Below are 19144 nucleotides of genomic sequence, written 5' to 3'. Positions count from 1 at the left end.
ATAAGTTGGAGGGTGATGAGAAGAGGACAACTGAAATGGCAAAAGACCTCGAGTCCACAAGGGATCTGTGGATGTTTAGTTTGAAGAACAAAAGACAAAGGGGCAATACATGTCTTAAAGCACATGAAAGTCTTTCACGTGCAGGCGGCATTAGATTGGCTATTGTGGATCCCAGACAGTAGACAAAAGACCAAGAGTTTAAGTATAAATCGTAAAGAATTCAATTTAGATTTGATATTAGGAAAATCTTACTAACAATTAGAGCTACATAAAAATGGAATGGGCTGCCTACCCTACCTGAAGGTCTTCAAGCTGAGGCTGAATATTTTTGGGGTGTATTATAGTGGAGATTTCTTTGGGGATGGGTTGGACTACTTGGCTGAGGGCATCTTTTCCAATTCTGAAAATCTGTAAATTCTGTAGTTTTATTTACACAGGAAATATCAAAATTGAAGTAATATCATTTCTCTAGTAGGACATTCACTCATCAGTTACTGGGCAAATTTCTGACATTCATGGTACCAACAGTGAAGTTAATTTTGATAGAAAGCCTAAAGAGGTTGATTCTTCACAGTCTCTGCCCCTTTTCCCAGCACCCTGTCACTGTCACTGAAGAGTTAGAAGCGGACTCCAAGGATTTGGTCATTTTGCAATCTTGCTTGTTTCACTAGGAGTTACAGCCGATACATAAACCAGTGCCAATCTAGTGGTCATATTTAGCAAGGTTCCAAATAAGAAAACATGCAGTCTGTGGTTGAGAAGGTATTCAAAGTATTTCTGGCATGGCAGAACTTGCCATAGTTGTCCTCTGCTGCGTTAGCCTTCAGGAAGCCAGGGTTGGCTATATACCACAATGACATATTAGAGTTGGATGTATGCAGAGGATATATCAAAGATTTCTGCTATATCTTATATCAGTATTTCTTGAATAAGGAAGTACAAACCCATGATAAGGCTTGAGAAAATAAGAGCAAATTGGCAGATATTACAAAATCTTGGAAATGTGCTGAGGCACACTGGAATGGTAGATACAAGGGAAAAATATGTAGTAATTAGATGAATTCTCCCTTCAGAGTAACAGACAAGTATTATTTCCATCAATCCCAAACCGGTCATTTTCAGCTTGTTCACCCTATTTCACTCCTAGATATCTCCTAAAGAGAGGTAGGTAGTTGTTAGCAATGATCATCCTTTCATTGCAGAAGTAGATCAAAGCCATTTTAACCTGTTACCATCCCTTGCCAAAAAGGTCAAAGGATAACCTACACAATATTTTGGGGGAAGAACGGAGGATACAAAAAGGACTTTTTCCCAAGATAAGGGATAGCATACAGCCAAAGGGGAAATTCTGATCTGCCTAAATAAACAGTTTGAGAACCAACCATTCACATTTTTCAGATCTCTAATCAATAGTTTAATTTGTTACATCATGTTTTTAAATAATAAAAAATTCACAAGTTTCTTCTTCTAGGAAGGGATATTAAAAGTTTACAAAGCATAGAAAAAATTGCAAAGACATCAATCAGATCCTTTTACCTCTGGATTAATGGTGAAGGTTTTAGTAGATTTTCCAACACTGAGAAGATCGAATATTATTTCTTTCATTGCAAAATCCAAACGTTCCTAGAAGAAACACACTTCCATGACACTAAACTAAGGAACACTTTAGCTAGTAAAAAAAAATACAAATCCATAAGCAATTATAGAAGATAAACATTATAAAACACAGTTCCCTGTTCTAAAAGAGATTAGAAACTATTCAGAAACATAAGACAAAAACAGGAAAAGTTAAATAATAACAATGCAAGCACTGTCACAAGTAGTCTATAACTGCAAAATTGAAGGTAAAATCAAAATTAAAGACTGAGAACTTTAAGTCCAGAGTACAGTGAGATCATTGTATGATGGACTTGAATGGGAAGCTTTTATGGAATTTGAACTGCACCTTTAAAAGTGGAATTTGGAAAGGCACACAACAGCCACACAGAAAAATGGCATTAGAAAAATAATCTAGGGAGAGTAAAAGGCCAATTTGATGACAGTACAGAATCACAAAGAAGAATAGTGGGAGATAAGGCTAGAAAGAAAGAGTCAGGTCAGATAGTATAGAGTCTTGAATGGCAAGGTAAAGAGTTTGTGAAATGTGAAACCACTGAAGGTTTTTGAGAAGGAAAACGAGGTGATAAAGATCATGTTGGCTAGAATGGATTGGAAGCGGAGTAATGAGAAAACAACCAGTTAGAAATATATTACAATATTCTAGGTGTGAAATAATGAAGAGTAGGAAAAGATAGGAAGAGATGAACAAAACAATGCTATATACAGAAATGTAATTTGGTAGAATACTGCATGTGAAATATGATTCATTTTCATTAATGTTGCTGAAAATTTAACTGCAATATAATTCCATTATTTTTGCTTTCTAATAATTGAAAATACCCATTACTCTGTCAAGTCCAAAATAATTTCATTTAAAATATTCATGTTTTTTCCACCTTGGTTCTAAAAAGGATAATTGTATACTCTGGAATGATAGTATTAAATACAGACATTCTATATCAGTCAAAGATTTAGACAAAATAAATCACAATAACAGCAAGATATTTTACTTTACATATTTTATAATTTCATTGGTTTTATTCAATTTAATTATCCATCAATAGTATTTATTTTGCCTGGATTTTAGAAATTCTCGTAACTGTAAAAGAACTACTTATTATTGTCTGTTATTTAGAAAATAAATATATATGTACTATTCTATGGTGAGCTTACCTGAGCAATGAATTGAATAATCTTGACAAATATATTAAGTGGTGTATCACGAGGGACTACGCTACGGGAGCCTTTTGGGAAAAGTGCTGATACTATGCTCATAAGACGACTACAGGAAAAAAGAATTTACAAACAAATCAGACAATAATATGCTATTGAAACAGTATAATAATTCATAATTCTTTTAAACTTCTTTTCCTAGTGACAAAAGGTTTTATATTTTTCTTCTTCATCATCATCATCATCATCCCTAAGATTCATATATATAGGTCTTTTGCACAGCACTTTTAATACATTATCTCATTTGATTCTCTAAACAACATTGTAAGATAACAGAGGCTGAGAGAGATGAAGTTACTTGTTCAGGATCACAAAGTTGGTGGGTTTCTGAAGTATATCCAAATTTTGGTCTTCACATAGCTATTATTTTAAACCCACTAAAGTGATTTTATTTAAGTAGGTAGTCTTGTTAGGTGCATTATATTAATAATTGGTACTCACCTCTGAGTTACAGTGTTGCTTTCACATTTTATTCTAATTACATAAACCCACAATAGTCTATACAAAGATTCCAGTGCAACTCGGGACATTTTGGGATCTTTATTCTGTTAAAATAAAAAAACAACCAAAAATCAAGTATTACTTCTTCCAAAATTTATGCTGTTAGAAAGAAATAAACTCCTTCAATTTCAAATCACTTGCTCAATAATTATTAATAAAATTTAATTCCCACTTTTTCTCATCAAAATATTTAAAAAATATCTCAAGCATGAATAGCAAATTTACTCTTATTTAGTAAAGCCTTTTGGGGGGCAATTTTAAATTAAAGTCATTAAAATAGTTGTTTAGAAGAAGTATAAATAGCTAAGGGTGATCATGCCTTTGCCCAGGGCAATGAAATTAAAAGAGTAGCAAAATTAACTGTTTACAACTAAGTGAGCAGGAATAACTAATTAAAACGGGAAGCCACTAGAGTAAGGATTATTATTAATACCCCTTTTTGAGTCAGTGCCACATTCATTTTCTCCATATTTATCAGATTGTGATAAATTTCCAAATGTGGAAGCTCTATCTTTGATGTTTAAAAACTTCTTATAATATCCAATATTCAAAGGTAACTATGAACTCATCAATGCAAATATTCACTCTATTGATATAGCTTGCAACCCAATCACATCTGCCTATTTTGTGTGACTCCAGTTCACATCTTCTCCTAAGGCTGCTATGGAGGGTCTACTCAATGTATTGGTAGCATTCCTCTCTTTCTGTCTTAAAAAAAAAGTCTTGTTGATTCCTTAAATCTTTCAATCAGTTATTTTAGATGCAGAGGTGAGGGTTGGCAAGAAGATAGTTCTTCATGCTCTTACTCAACTTAGCAACTGAACCTCCTTCATAACAAAGAAAAATAAGGCAAAAATATTCAAAATGGCAACTATATTTGACAGTGTATTACATTCTGCCTTGGTATTTTTATTTCTTATTTCTTTATCCTTCAATTTCTCTTGTTATCAAAAACTTAAAAACAGAAAAAAATGGGTTGTCTATTCCTTGCTCATCATGTGGCCCATTCCATCATTTTTTTGCTCATTTCTTTGATGACATCATTTAGAACTGCTCTCATTTAATTGTTCTTTGGATAAGTTTCAGCCTGTTAACACTCACCATGAACTTTCTATTATCATCCATGAATTGTTATTGGATCAACTTGAAGAATATTGGCATTAAAAAGATGGGCTTTCATTTCAGGGAGAAGCTTGGAAGTCTTAAAAATAACTATAATTTCCCAAAGGCAAGCCAGTCCACTCTACTCTTCTTGTTCAATTTCAGTCCAACTAACGTCAATTGATTGTCTACTTGCAATATCTGTCTAATACAAACACACATACATATGTATATAACATATATACATACATATATAACATGCATATATATGTATATATGCTCATGAATGTGAATGAGTCCTACATTATTGTCTACTTGCAATGCCTGCTCAATATAAATACATGTGTACATAATATGTATGTACACATATATGTACATGTGCACATATATGTATATTACTTGAGAAATGTGAGTGAGTCCTATACGTTGTCCATCCAAATAAATAAGAGGCATTGTTCATCCACTTGGCTTTTCCTATGAATAGTCAGGCTAAGCTCTTGCTACATATCTCATTAGAAAGCTCTGTACTGTAATGTTTTGGGGTTTAAAGAAATCAACACAGCATCATCCACAGACAAAAGCATTTGAAGGACCTCACCATCTTGAAAGAATTCAATCCTCAACTTCCACCATGGTAGTGGTGAACACCACTCTTTTATGCCTTGCCATGACATAAATGATCACAGTAGTTGAACCAGGTTATCTCTGTTGTCACATCTTTCTTTTCTTTCTTCTTTTTTTTAAGGCAATTGGGGTTAAGTGACTTGCCCAAGGTCACACAGCTACTAAGTGTCAAGTGTTTGGTCTGAGGCCGGATTTGAACTCAGGTACTCCTGACTTCAGGGCCGGTGCTCTATCCACTTTGCCACCTAGCTGCTCTGTTGTCACATCTTTCAAAAAATCTTATATAATTCTGACATTTGCAAGGCAGATAACTTTTTGGAATAAAGATTTCAAAATAGCTCCATTGAATCAAATGCTTTATTACCGTAACAAGCAATAAGCACAATGGGCTCTTCTAATTGCTACACCTTTCAATTACATGATTTTAAAGAAGTGTTCAACTGTGGAATACAGCTTGTAAAAGCCCATATGCTTTATCCTAATACCCTTGACAAAGATGCTCTCAAAATAGGTGTAGATTAGTCTAATAAAAATTTTACCTAGATGGGGGATTAAGCATATGCGTTGATCATTATCGATAACTGCCTATTTTTGGTACCTTCCATGACTCCAGAAATATTTATGTTATCCTTCAATATTCTTAAAATTGTCTCCAACACAAATCCTTTTATGTGTATATTTGGTTTTGTCTAGCTGCTTTTGATTTCTTCAAACCAAATAATTTTTTATTCTTCAGCGCCACATTCATTTTCTCCATATGTATCAGATTGTGATACATTTCCAAATGTGGAAGCTCTATCTTTGATGTTTAAAAACTTCTTATAAAAATGTGACTAAAAAGTTTGGAGAGAGTTCTCAAAAGAAGATATGAAAACTGTTCATCAGCATAAGATTATTCTAAAACACTAACACAAACTAACAATTAACATCCATAAAATTGGCAATATGCTGATAGCTCACTAATTTTCAATTTCACTGTATACTGGCTGCTTCACTACTTCCAACAAATACACCCATCTCCGCCCTATCCTCAAAATGCACTCACTTGATCAGTCCATATCTGCCAGGGATCATCACATTTCTCTCTTCCTTTTCACACTAAATTCTTTGTAAAGATCCTTCTCAATCAGAATTTGGTCTAAGGGTCAATAGGGAACCACTGGGTCTTACTGAGGAGAGAGTACTGCCAATCCTACTTTTGTAACATCTCTCCCTTCCTCTGACAAAGCAACCATACTGCTACAAGCCACCATCACCTCAACACCCAGACTACTGCAATAGCCTGCTCACTGGTCTTCCTGACTAGTCTCTTCCCACTCTTATCTATTCTCCATTCAGCTGTCAAACTCATCTTCCTAAAACACACATGTCACCCACTCCTCATTAAAAAAACAGTAGTTCCCTACTACATCCAGGATCAAATATAAAATCTTGTTTGGCAACGAAAGCACTTCACTATCTGACCCCTTTCTACCTTTCCAGTCTTCCTTTACCTTACTGCCTTCCATACTCTCTGGGATCCATTGACACTGGCCTTCAACTTTCAACCGATTTTTCACTTGCTGTCCACTATGCTTAAAATATTCTGCTCCTGCTATCCATTTCCTAGCTTCTTTGGTTTCCTTCAAGTCTCAGCTAAAAGTGCATTTTCTTCAAGATACCTTTCTTGATCCTCTTTAAATGTTAACACTAGCACCTTTCCTTTTAGATTATCTCCACTTTATCCTGTATATGGCCTGTTTGTATATAGTTGTTTGTTGTACATTGGCTCCTCAGGAGCAATTCTTTTTTTTTTAATTTAGCATTTTACTTTTCCCCAATTACATGTAAAAACAACTTTCAACAATCATTTTTTAAAATTGGATTCCAAATTCTCTCCCTCCCTCCCCACCTACTCCCTCACTGAGAAGGCAAGCAGTTTTATATAAGTTATACATGTATAGTCATGCAAAATATATTTCCATATTAATCATGTAAAAGAAACATAGACCAAAATAAAACCCCAAGAAAAATAAAGAAAGTAAATAAAGTATGCTTCTATCTGTATTCAGACTACATTAGTTCTTTCTCTGGGAATGAATAACATTTTTTATCATAAGTCCTTCAGAGCTGTCCTGGATCATTATATTGCTGAGAATAGCTAAGTCATTCACAGATGATCATCTTACAGTATTGTTGTTACTATGTACAGTGTTCTCCTCGGTCCTTCATTTCACTCTGCATCAGTTCATCTAAGTCCATGTTTTTCTGAGAGCATCGAGCTCATCATTTCTTATAGCATAACAGTATTCCATGACAATCACATACCACAACTTGTTCATCCATGCCCCAATTGATGGGCACCCCCTAAATTTCCAATTTTTTGCCAGCAGAAAAGAGCTGTGATAAATATTTGGTCATAGTTCCAAATTGCTCTACATAATGGATGAATCAGTTCACAGTTCCACCAACATTGCATTAATGTCTCCATTTTCCCACATCTCCTACAACACTTGTCATTTTCCTTTTCTGTCCTGTTAGCTAATCTAACAGATGTGAGGTAGTACCTCAAAATTGTTTTAATTTGTGCTTTTCCAATTAATACTGATTTAGAGTATTGGGTTTTTTTTTCATATGGCTATAGATAGCTTTGATTACTTCATCTGAAAACTGACTTCATATTTTTTAATCATCCGTCAACTGGGGAATGGCTCTTTTTTTTGGTAATTTCACTCATTTCTCTATTTATTTGAGAGATGAGGTTTTTGTTAGAGAAACTTAAGAGCAATTCTTTTGCCTTTCTTTGTATCTCCAGTGCTTAGCACAGTGCCTGGCACGTGGTAGAAACTTAATAAACGCTTGTTGACTCGACTGCTAAACACATATCCCAGGAGGATCAAAGACAGAGGCACCATACACACCAAAATATCTATAACAGCACATTCTGTAGTAGCAAAAGATAAAAAACAAAGCTGGCACCCTTTGACTGAGGAAAGGTTTAATAAATTATGGTACTGAATATCATGTGAGAATACTGCTCTGAAGAAATTGCAAATATGAAGTATCGAAAGAAGCAAAAGAAGAATTACAAGAACTGAGGCATAGTGAAGTAAGCACAACCAGGAAAACAATATATATGGACATAATAATATAAATTTAAAGTACAAAAAAGTGAAACTGAATGATGCATAATTATAATAACTAAGTTTGACCACAGAGAAGAGTTGAAAAAATGCACCTTCCTGCTCTTTAGCGGAAAGGTGAAAGACTATGGCTATTTAATGTTATATACACTGTCAGAAATGGTCTGTGTGTTGGTTACTTTTACCGAAATGCTTCTCTCACTTTGTTAAAGTTTTTAATAAGGAATAATGATGAATAGAGGGAAGAGGAAGAGAAGAATGAATTAAAAAATGAATGACATACAAAAAGGTATCAATAAAAATAAAATTTAAAAAAAAGAAAAATCTTTGCAGATCTTTCCTATCTTTCTTTTTTTTGTTGTTGCTTTCCTCTTTCATACTTGAATGCTCTTGGGATAACTCTGATTCATTGGCTCTTTCCCTAAATTTTATCTAAATTATTTTTTCTCTCTATTATAACTTATAATCTTATGAGGCAATATTGCTTGTAATTTTCCACTATCCACCTCTGTAAGATTTTACGAATGGATTTGTATTCTAAATATGTCTTATCTTTGGCTACCATCTCTCTTTATCTACAAAGTCAGTCAAATGTTTGCTAATTATGACAGTTTTTAGGCTCTTTTAGTCTTTTTGTAAGCAACTTATGTGTATCAGAAAAAAATTTGCATGAAATTGTAGTTTATATTGATGTCTTTTCTTCCTCTATTTGTGGAGGTTAGGTTGGACTATTTTAAATCACATGCCAGATTTTCTCATTTTTATTCATTTTCATACTTTTATATGAATTTGTACCTCTGCTATAACAAGAACAGTCAGTGGTATGACTGCACATGGGTAGCAAGTGCTCCAAGAATGACTCCTGCCTCAATATCAGTCATTTCTGTTGTTACGGTGCCATTCTGGTATTTCTTCTCTGATGCCCACTTTGCACTGAAGTCCTCAAGATTAAAATACATGTTGGCTTAATTTAAAAAGTATTATAAAGTTCTTTACAGAATTTTTCTATTCCCTCACTGTCTGCAAAAGATCTTGGTACATAAGCTATACCTATTTTCTAGTAGCTTTTTTGTTATTTATCAGATGATCAAATGATCCACTTCCTTTTTGTTCCACTCCAAGAAGAAAGTTTGAACCATCCATTCATATTTGGCTGCACCTTTCTCTTGTCTTCTGATACTATTTATAACAAGAAGGTTATGATTTTTATGATTTTGTTCCCTCAGCAGTTCTTTTTGTGGTTCAATGAAAACCAGACATGCAAAGAATGGAGGTGATCTACAAACTGATCCTAAACCTTCCTCCTATCAACAAGACTGCACAAGTAAAAGTGAGTGGCACAGGCTGAGAGTCACTTTCTATTTTTCTTTGTTTTCAGGATTGCCAAGGCCAAGTATTTTATTATCAAGTGACCAGCCTTCAGACGATGAACTTCTTCATTGAGTTAGGCTGGTCCTCAGAAAACAGACACTTTGGGTCCTAAGACTTTTTAAAGAATCTCTCCAGAATGGTAGCATCTGTCAAATCTTGTGGTCTACTTGAATAGCCTTTAAAAATCAAGGATAACTTCTACAAAATGAAGATCAATGACAGACTAATTTTCTCTTTAATAAATTTACTGAAATTACCTCTTATATTATTTTCATATCATGAATTATAGAATTGATTTCAAAGCACCTGTTATTGGTAGCAAATTGCTTATTATGGGCCTATTTACATTGAATTAAGATCTATCTGTTTAAAGGATTAAATTTGTTCAGACAATATTTACTTCTAAGAATCAGGAATTCCTTACAACTACAAAAGCATTGTATCTGGTAATATATGCATAGGCACACAAAAGGTTTGATGCTAAAGGGAAGAAAGGAGTTAAGATAATGATCCTAATGATTACTTTTTTAGACCATTTGAACCAATCGAAAAAATTAGTATGTGAAATGGTATTCTAATTGGTGACATTTATTTAATGCTTGAAAAAAAATAGGTATATGCCTGTTTTTATATGAAATGTAGAAATCACCACGCTTGAGTCACAAATTTCTTAAGAGGATGACTTCTCAAGGAATTATTAAAAAGAAGTAAGATAGGGGCAGTTAGGTGGCACAGTGGACAGCACACTGGCCCTAGAGTCAGGAGGACCTGAGTTCCAATGCAGCCTCAGACACTTCAGATTTAGTAGGGGTGTGACCCTGGGCAAGTCACTTAACCTTGACTGCCTCACCAAAATGTATGTATGTACATACATTTTTGTGTGTGTATATATATATATATATATATATATATATATATATATATATATATTATGTATGTAAGTGTGTGTGTGTGTGTGTGTGTGTGTGTGTATATATATATATAAAACTAATCTCATATAATTCTATAAGTATTAAAAACAAAATTTAATTCTTTGCTATGGCTATTTCAAATTTTTCCTTTTTTTTTAAATTCCAAGGATTTAAAATGCATTGTTAGGTCTTTAAGTTCCATGAAATAGGTATGAAGTGTATATGAATCTTTATAGGATTGAAATCATAACAACTGTGAACTCTTTGCCCTGTTAGAAGCAAACCATGAACCATGAAGCAAATTATGAATTTTCATAATCATAAGCCAAAGATAAAATAATACTTTAATATGTAAGTAGCTAAACTATCTTGTCATCTAATCCTAAAAGTTCACATATTACACACACACACACACACACACACACACACACGACATAGTTTGGCATAGTGAAGAACGTGCTGACTTTGAAATCAAAAAAGCCTAGATTCAAATCCTGCCCTGATACAGATATCTGCCCCATGGTTCTTCCTGGAGATTGCTGAACTTCTCAGTGCCCAAAATAGCTTTTTAAGACTCTAAGTTACAGATAAGTTTGCCAGTGTGGACTGGTTGAATAAGTTTCCATATCAAGAGTTCACTACAATAAAGAAACCAAAAGTATCTATCTGATTTATATAATCTATATCCATACAAATAATATATATATGTAATATACATAAATATATATGCAATATACCACACATATTTCAGCTCTAAGCTGAAACGAAGCTAGCATCTCAGATAAAAAGTACTAAATGGGAAATGGATAATGGGGAATACACATTATCCTAACTTTTTCATCATCATGATCTGAATTCAAAATCCCATGATATCTTTGTAACAAGTTCTTTTCTATAAGAAAGGATCTCAGAAGGGGATTTTTTTCTCCATTAAAGCAACTCACTTCCCCCTAAAATACAGTCAAAACATGATAAATTTGAAATTAACTGTCAAGGAAAGCCAATCTATTTGATAACTTTTTTAAAAAATCCACTTTCTATAAATATATTTGATCCCTTGAAAAAGTAAATGACTAAAAATGACAAAATGGAGCTAGATAAAAAATTTTAAAACACGCTTTAATAAACAGAAAACAATACTTTATATTGAGCCTATCTAATACTTAATTGAAAGGAAATCTTAAATTCTTGGGCTGCCTGAAAAGTCAGTTTTAAGTAATCTGAATAAGGCATTATGGTATAGAGCAGGCCTGCACAGCCAGTGACCTGCCAAAGGATTTCCCCTACATACAAAGAATGTTTTCTTCTACATTTTTCACGGGCCACTAGAAATCCTTTGGCTTGCCGCAGGTGGCCAGAGGGCCATAAACAGCCCACGGACCCCAGGTTATTCAGGCGTGGTATAGAGGAAAGTTTGTTGGCTTAGGAGTTGAGGTTCTAGTTTCAAGCCCTGGCCCTTCCTCTTCTTATCTGTGTGACCTTGGCCAAGTTAATTGTACTCTTGACTGGTCCTACCCCCAACCCCATATAATCAGCTCCTGAGTCTTGTTAATTCTCCCTTCGTGTTATGTCTCGTATCAGCTCCTTTCTCTTTATTAAAGTGACTCCCACTACAATTTAGGTCTGAATCACCTGAATTACTGAAATAACTTCTGAAACGATCTCCCTGCATCTAGTGTCTCTCACCTGTCCAATGCATCCTCCACACAGCTACCAAAAGCACAGATCTAACTATGTATGCCACTCCCTTTCTCAAGCATCTTCAGTAGCTCCCTATTGCCTCTAGGATAAAATACAAAATCCTCGGCTTCTATTTATATTGTTACAGACTGGCTCCTACATACTTTTCCAGACTTGTTTCATTTTATTAATATTCACATAGTCAAACTGGAATCCTTGCTGTTCTTCACACACACAACACTGGATCTCCTGACCGCATGCCTTTGCATAGGCTGTCCCTCATGCCTGTCCCCCCATCCCATCTCTGCTTCTTAAAATCTGCAGCCTGTCTCAAAGTACAGCCAAAGTACCTCCTCATACACATGGCCTTCCCTTATTCTTGTCTCCTAAAAGCTTTTGTTCCCTCCTGAAATTATTTTATATTTATACTTTTTACATGCTTTGCATGACCTATAAGTTTCCTTTTAGTAAAGGTAGTTTATAAAAGTCTGAAGTGATATTTATATATAAATTTTACATATTTATTTATATATCTATCACAGTCATTCTTTTGTGTTTGGTGAATTATGTCATGTAATGTTAAAAATTTCCAAAGGCAATGATACAAGTCTAAAGTATCAATTTATGCAAAACTTCAAATAAGAATAATCAATTCTAATTTTTATGAGAAAAAAAAACCTGTCAGTTTGATCACATATAATTGGCCTGAAATAAACAGAAGGAAATAAGGAAACTGAACCATGGTACAAGGCTTTTTTTGGTTGTTTTTTGTTTTTTTATTGAGCACTAGCTCCTTCTTTTTAACTCATCTGTTCTCTAAATATTACAGTTTTGCTCTGCAAGAAGTTGAAGTTGATAACTAGCAGGAGCTGTTTCTCTTGGACGATGCTCAAAGCAGCATTCAACAAAGTAGACATGCAACGCAACAATGGGCAAAGAACAAAATGCTGCACAGATGGACAACAAAGCAATATCTTAACTTTAAAACTTCAATACAATAACTCACCTGGAGTGTTTCTATTTGTTTTCTGATACTGTTGTTAGATGGCATCTAAATAAAGCAATGTGAGACAGCAAACATAACCAACATGAGATGCGGCACATGCATGTTAGATGAAAATAAGCACAAGACAGCTATTCACTAAGGTCTCTATTTAGAAGAAATTAGAGCGTTCTACCAGCAGTGGCTGGACGTATTGGTCAAACTCCTATAGCTTCCACTCCATGGAATGCATTTATAACAGCTAGAATGAGAGGGAACAATCACAATTTGGTTTCTACGCACATTTTTTAACCACTTTTTCCAATGTGAAATGTGCTTATTTTCCCATTCCAAACACTGCAAATGGTTTTAAGCGGATTCAAATATAAAAAAATTTTTAAAAAACTAAACAAACCAAGCAACATGTATTTGAACCTGCTCCTGACTTTAGACGTAGTCCACCCAAATCCTTCATATTATGCCTTGTTTATTTTTATATTTGTTTTCATTTTCTACTGAAAAGAAATTATAATATTTCCCTTTTCTATACACAGGCCCCCAAATGGCATCAAGATATCCATATGTACACATACAAAGAAAAACACTGACTTCTGTTCAGAGCCAGTCAAATTTTTTAGGGGAAAAAAAATAAGTAAAAGAAATCTCAAAATAGTGTTCTGGGCATGCAGAAACAAACTCCACTTACTAGTAGGGTACAATATGAAAAATGAAGGAAAGGGAGACTTACTTAAAATTTTATTAAATAAGAAGGAAAAAATGGAATCATTACATAATTTCTGGTTTATTCTTTCCTCCTTTCTTCTTTCCCTTTCATCCTCCCTCCCTTAAAGAAGCACAGACCTAGAAAGGAACTTGAGAATTTACCTAATTTATTCCTATGACTATAAATATATTTAAAGTTTTCCTTTAAATTACAACTAATTATATCATTTTTTAAAGTTTCAGTTCCAACAGACAGGTTTTGAAGTAATATTAATCTTCAATAAGTGGAGAAAGTAGATAAAATAATCAAGAAATTTCTGAATCTTCTTTCTTCAGTATAATAAAATTGAGAGCAGAATAATCTTGGAGAAGAAAATTCATCAATTATTTTAATCAGCAAAATTTCTTGGTTATTTCTGTGTAAAATGAGATTCCAGACATTTCTTGATTTCTTAATCTAATTATTTATTAGTGACATCAAACTAAATTGCCTACAAAAGTCATATGCAAAATTTCTGCTAAATAGAGCCTTATTGTCATTTGTGTTAATGATCAAGGAAACTATATTCCAAACATACTTGCTGAGTGGCCGGCTCCTAATTTTTAGAATTAGCAAATATAAATATCCATTGATAGAAATGGACTATATTTCAGAATACTCAGCAGGAGACAGGGGTTCAAAGAAAACATAGTATTTTAAAGAAAAGCCTTAAGACATACATACAAATAAAATTAAGGCATTGCTCAAGTATTACAAATGTTAGATGAAAAAGAATTCCCCCCACCAAATCTAAAAGGAAACAGAAGAGTATGAAATGTCATAACACAAAGAAAACCCTTTAGAAACACAAACCTGTGTTCCACTTTAATTAATCTACATATCAAATTAAAAACTTGTAGGTACAATGATTAAATTGTTATGTGTATTCTCATAAAAAAGTTGATCAGGACACACCATTAGAAAGAAACAGAAAGTTTTATATAATATTTAGCTCAATACTACATAAAACATAGTTATTTTACTTTGACCAATTTTGTAAAAGTTATCCAGACTAAATGATTAAAAAAGTTAAAATGAAATTAATCTGAATAAATCTTTAAAATTCTCAGTTGCATGTTTCTACTAAAAACAGGCAATTAGTAATTTTAAAAAATGAATGAGATTGAAATATATTATTTAATTTGCTTAATTTAATATCTGTGATTGAAAATATAGTATTGATCTAAAATTGAAATATATTATTTAATTTACTTAATATGATAATCTTACCAAAATAGTTGAAAGGAAACAATTTTTTAAAAAGTTATATTCTAGAAGGAAAATCTTTAACATATTTCAATAATCTAAATTTTATTTGCAATCCAGGAATCCCTCAAAGTTTTTTAAGCAGATAAACAAAAGAAGGAGAAAAGGAAATATTATAAACTCATCTAGCGTAATAGACTGGAGACACGTAATATTTTTGCGCTTTGGTTTTAGTATCCATGAAATTGTGTCCCCTGTAATTCCAGTCCAAAGAATATTATAAAAGTAAATAATTTCTAAAGTTGTTTTTTCTTTTTTTTCCAATTCTATGAAATAAAGATTCAGTCAAATTCTAAAACAGGGAATATATGGATAGACCCTAAAATGTTATTAAAAATTAGCAGAGCTGGAACTGGTCTGCATAGTTATAATGTAATTCTTTATAATCAGTGAAAAATACAGATAGGCGTTTCTACCATTTATCACACACTCAGGAGATTTTGATCTAAAAAAAGAATAAAACAGAGACTAGAAAATTCATGCCACCTCTAGGCTGGTTACTGTACCAGCTCATAATCTGAGTGCTGATTTTGTCATCCATCCCTGACTGGTAGTGCAACTTTCACTGCAATTTAACAAAATTTCTCTACTTGCTTCAACAGCATATAAGCTCTTTGAGGGTAGGGATTATTTTTGTGTTTGTAACCCTAAGGTCTAACACTTGGCCTGGCACACAGTAGGGAATTAAAGTGTGTTAACTGCTTATTGAAATATTTTAGTTTTATTTTAAATTGTATACACAAAGTCTGTATGAATGAATGCATTGAAGTTCTGACAGTTCCTGAAATTATTTCTTACTTTTAAATGCGGCAGCTTTTTAAGAAAATCTGCCAGTTATTTAAGAAATTCTAAATCCAACAGTCAGTTTCTAGATTGGGCTAAGCAGACCTATACAGAATGCCTTAATTTGTTTTGCACAGCAAGATGTGTCAAAAATGAGTAAGAATCAATATTAATAAATACTCACATCTGGGTTTGTTCAAAGCATATTTTTTTAAAATAAGAGAATTTGTGAATTGTTACTCATTTATATGATTTATGATTGTAAATCCAGTGCTTAACTGTGTTACAAAGGATTTTCTGCACAATGATTAAAGGGTTGTCGAAAGCATCTTCTATATACATTATCTTATTTCCTATAGCATCAGCTTACTAACAATTATTCCCAGACCTAAGATAATAGCACTTGATAGTTATTCTGCAATGTAAAATAAATGAAACTGGTTGATTAAAATGTTGTCATCAATATAAAAGAATGAAATGAATGTGCTTTATGAGGAAAAAAAACATGAAATATCATTTGAAAGTACTTGAGAAGGAACTAATAAACTGAAAATATTTTGGTTTTATTTTAAATTGTACATAGTGTGTCTGTATGAGTAAATGCACTGATATTTTGACAGGTCCTGAAATTAAATCATTTCTTACCTTTAAATGTGACAAACAGTTTTGTAGGAAAATGTGCCAGTTATTTAAGAAAAATTGCTTTTGACTGACACACAAAAGGCAGGTAATCAGTGGATACAAAGCCTATGAGACAAAAAAAAAGTATGACTTTTTTATTAGGAAGTTAAATACTCATTATGTATATTATATTTATTCCCATAAAAAAAGAAAACCTTTTCTTTTGTATTGTTCTGCTACATGAAATAAGAAAAACACATATCTTCAACATACATTATCTTATTCCTTAAAGCATTAGCTTCCTAACATAATTCTCAGGCCTAATCATTAGATTAACTGATCTGCTGACAGCATTTGAAAGTATCTGGGAAGGTTTTACTAAACATACCAAAAACATTTATCACATAATAAAAGAGAAAAAGAATACAAATGAAAAGTAGAACAATGTTTTGATCTCTCTCTTCTCTCTCCCCTCCTTCCAATCTCAATCCTTCTTCCTATTAACTGGCTTGATTCTAAACTGGCCCTGTGACTTTCACAATGGAAAAGAGGATTTAAACCTGGCCCTAGAACATTTCAAATTCAATTCTCTGATAAGTGTGGTTCAGTTAAATTCTTGAACCATTATAGACACCGGGACCTGTTCCAAAACAGAACTGATGATTTAGATAGGTCAGATGTTTTTGGAAGTATGACATGTCCAATAGTAGACCTAAGCTTTAGTCAAACTAAAAATTCAGCTATTCTTCTTAAACATTATGAATTCACAGGATGAAGCTAGAATTCTATGGGGCCTCCTAGTCAAAGCACAGTAAGTCAAGTTTACTCTAGTACAACCCATTTTTACTAGGATTGGTTAGACATAAACATTTTTCTAGGAATTAGTACAAACATACTATTCTTCTGCCTGTTTTTTCTGTGTTAATGTTCTCAGCTCAGCATATCATATACTTCATTACTAAAGTCCTGACTAAATGCCTCATGGAGACTCGGGGGCAAGGTCATTGCCAGGAAGATAAGATTTGGCTAACCTTACAAAGAGAGAAAGATTTCACATATATCCAACTGAGGACAATTCTAGATAAGTACCAAGAAGTCTATATCACTATAAAGAGAACTGACTAGCTATGTGGTCTACATCAGTAGAATGAGCAACAATATTGACTAAATCATGGATTCTTGAAATCTGAAGCATTTGTCATAAAAAGTAGTCAGGCTTCTTTACCTAAATTATATGTGAAAACGGTCTCATTACTACATAATTACACTTTACTGAATCAGAGTTTGTCTTAAAATTATTTAAGCTGATTTCTTAGCCTATCACATGATATTAGATAATTCACATTTTTCTTGTAATGGATCATAATTCCAAAACAGAAGGGAAAAAATTCCAAAATACTGTTTTAATCATTGTAGCCAAATTATTTTATTTTAGCAAAAGTTATAATTTTATGCAATTTAAATTATCAATTTCTTTTATACAAACTTTTTTATTCTATGTCCACTTGTGAATTCACCTAATTTTTCATTCTTTATTTTTTTAGGATATGATTTTTCATATTTCATTCACTCATTCTTTCATTTTGAATTTATTATAGTTTATGGTATAAAGTATACCTTATATTTAAACATATTTTTCATAAATTTCTCTTCCTAGTTTTCCCATCAGTTTTGTCAACTTAAGTCTCTTCCCTAGGAATTTGTATACTATGAATTAGGACCACAGTTTCAGAGCTGGAAGGAAAGATGGAGGGCATCTTACATTCAACAGATGAGGAAAAAGATGCCCAGAGAGGGGAAGTGGCTTGTGAAAGATAGCAGAGGTGCTAAGGAACAGAACAGGAAGTTAAATCTTTGTCGTATGACTAAAAGCTAAGTACTCTGTCCATTACATCACATGAGATGGCTAGGTACTGCAGGCTCTATTTTTAAATTTTTATTTTGGATAGTTTTTGATAATTATTGTACTGTAATTGTTTGAGTTTCAGTAGCCCCAATACCATTCTCCACCCTCTGGCCCTCTAAAAAACAACAACTTTTTTCATTATGTGCCTTGGTATTCTGCACCTTTTATTTGTCTAAATCTAGGGTGTTTGGGGTTTTAAAAAATTTATTATTATGCCATTTATCACGCCACGGATACCTTTGGCAATCTGGTATAGTCTATCACTCCTTTCCAGAACATTTGTAAGTACACAAAATACCTGCTATTACAAAGGAAACCAAAGGTTAGTGAAAACAAATATGTGTCTATTTTCCCACCCAATTTCAAAGATTCCCTGAAATCTAGGGGTCTCTGGATCTCAGGTTAAGAACATCAGACATATAGAGAAAAGAGAAGACCAAAGACAGAGCCTGGGGAAATGCTCCCAGCCAATGAACTAGACGTAGAAGATAAAAAAAGAGAAGGAATGGCCAATCAAATGGGTAAAAGGAGAACAAACAGAGAATCAAGCAGCAAAAGCCCTGAGAGGAAAGAGTATCCAAGAGAAGGTAGTAGTGTCAAACAATGCAGAGACGTCCTGCTTGAGTTAACACAGTTCTTGAGAAGAGTCCATTTGATTTGTCAGTTGATCACTGGGAACTT

The 19144-nt window shown here is 33.3% G+C and overlaps 1 protein-coding gene across 9 annotated transcripts in view; it reads right to left on the bottom strand.

Annotated features, from left to right (window-relative positions):
* Nucleotides 1-19144, bottom strand: part of FRYL (FRY like transcription coactivator) — a 292081-nt gene that overhangs the window by 119609 nt on the left and 153328 nt on the right. For 6 of the 9 annotated variants that reach the window (XM_020990364.2, XM_078148492.1, XM_078148491.1 and 3 more), the window contains 5 exons: nucleotides 16582-16683; nucleotides 13149-13193; nucleotides 3274-3377; nucleotides 2773-2881; nucleotides 1537-1623 (listed from right to left, as the gene is read on the bottom strand). In XM_020990364.2, coding sequence (XP_020846023.1) covers nucleotides 1537-1623; nucleotides 2773-2881; nucleotides 3274-3377; nucleotides 13149-13193; nucleotides 16582-16683 — 447 coding nt within the window. The remainder of the gene's footprint in view (nucleotides 1-1536; nucleotides 1624-2772; nucleotides 2882-3273; nucleotides 3378-13148; nucleotides 13194-16581; nucleotides 16684-19144) is intronic. The other 3 variants (XM_078148494.1, XM_078148495.1, XM_078148496.1) reach the window with 1 other exon arrangement.

The sequence above is a fragment of the Phascolarctos cinereus genome, unplaced genomic scaffold (genome assembly GCF_003287225.1).
Source record: "Phascolarctos cinereus isolate Bilbo 61053 unplaced genomic scaffold, phaCin_HiC Scaffold_9;HRSCAF=440, whole genome shotgun sequence".
Taxonomy (NCBI): Eukaryota; Metazoa; Chordata; class Mammalia; order Diprotodontia; family Phascolarctidae; genus Phascolarctos; species Phascolarctos cinereus.
The sequence above is the reverse complement of the archived record's forward strand: the minus strand, read 5'-3'. Positions and strand labels throughout refer to the sequence as shown.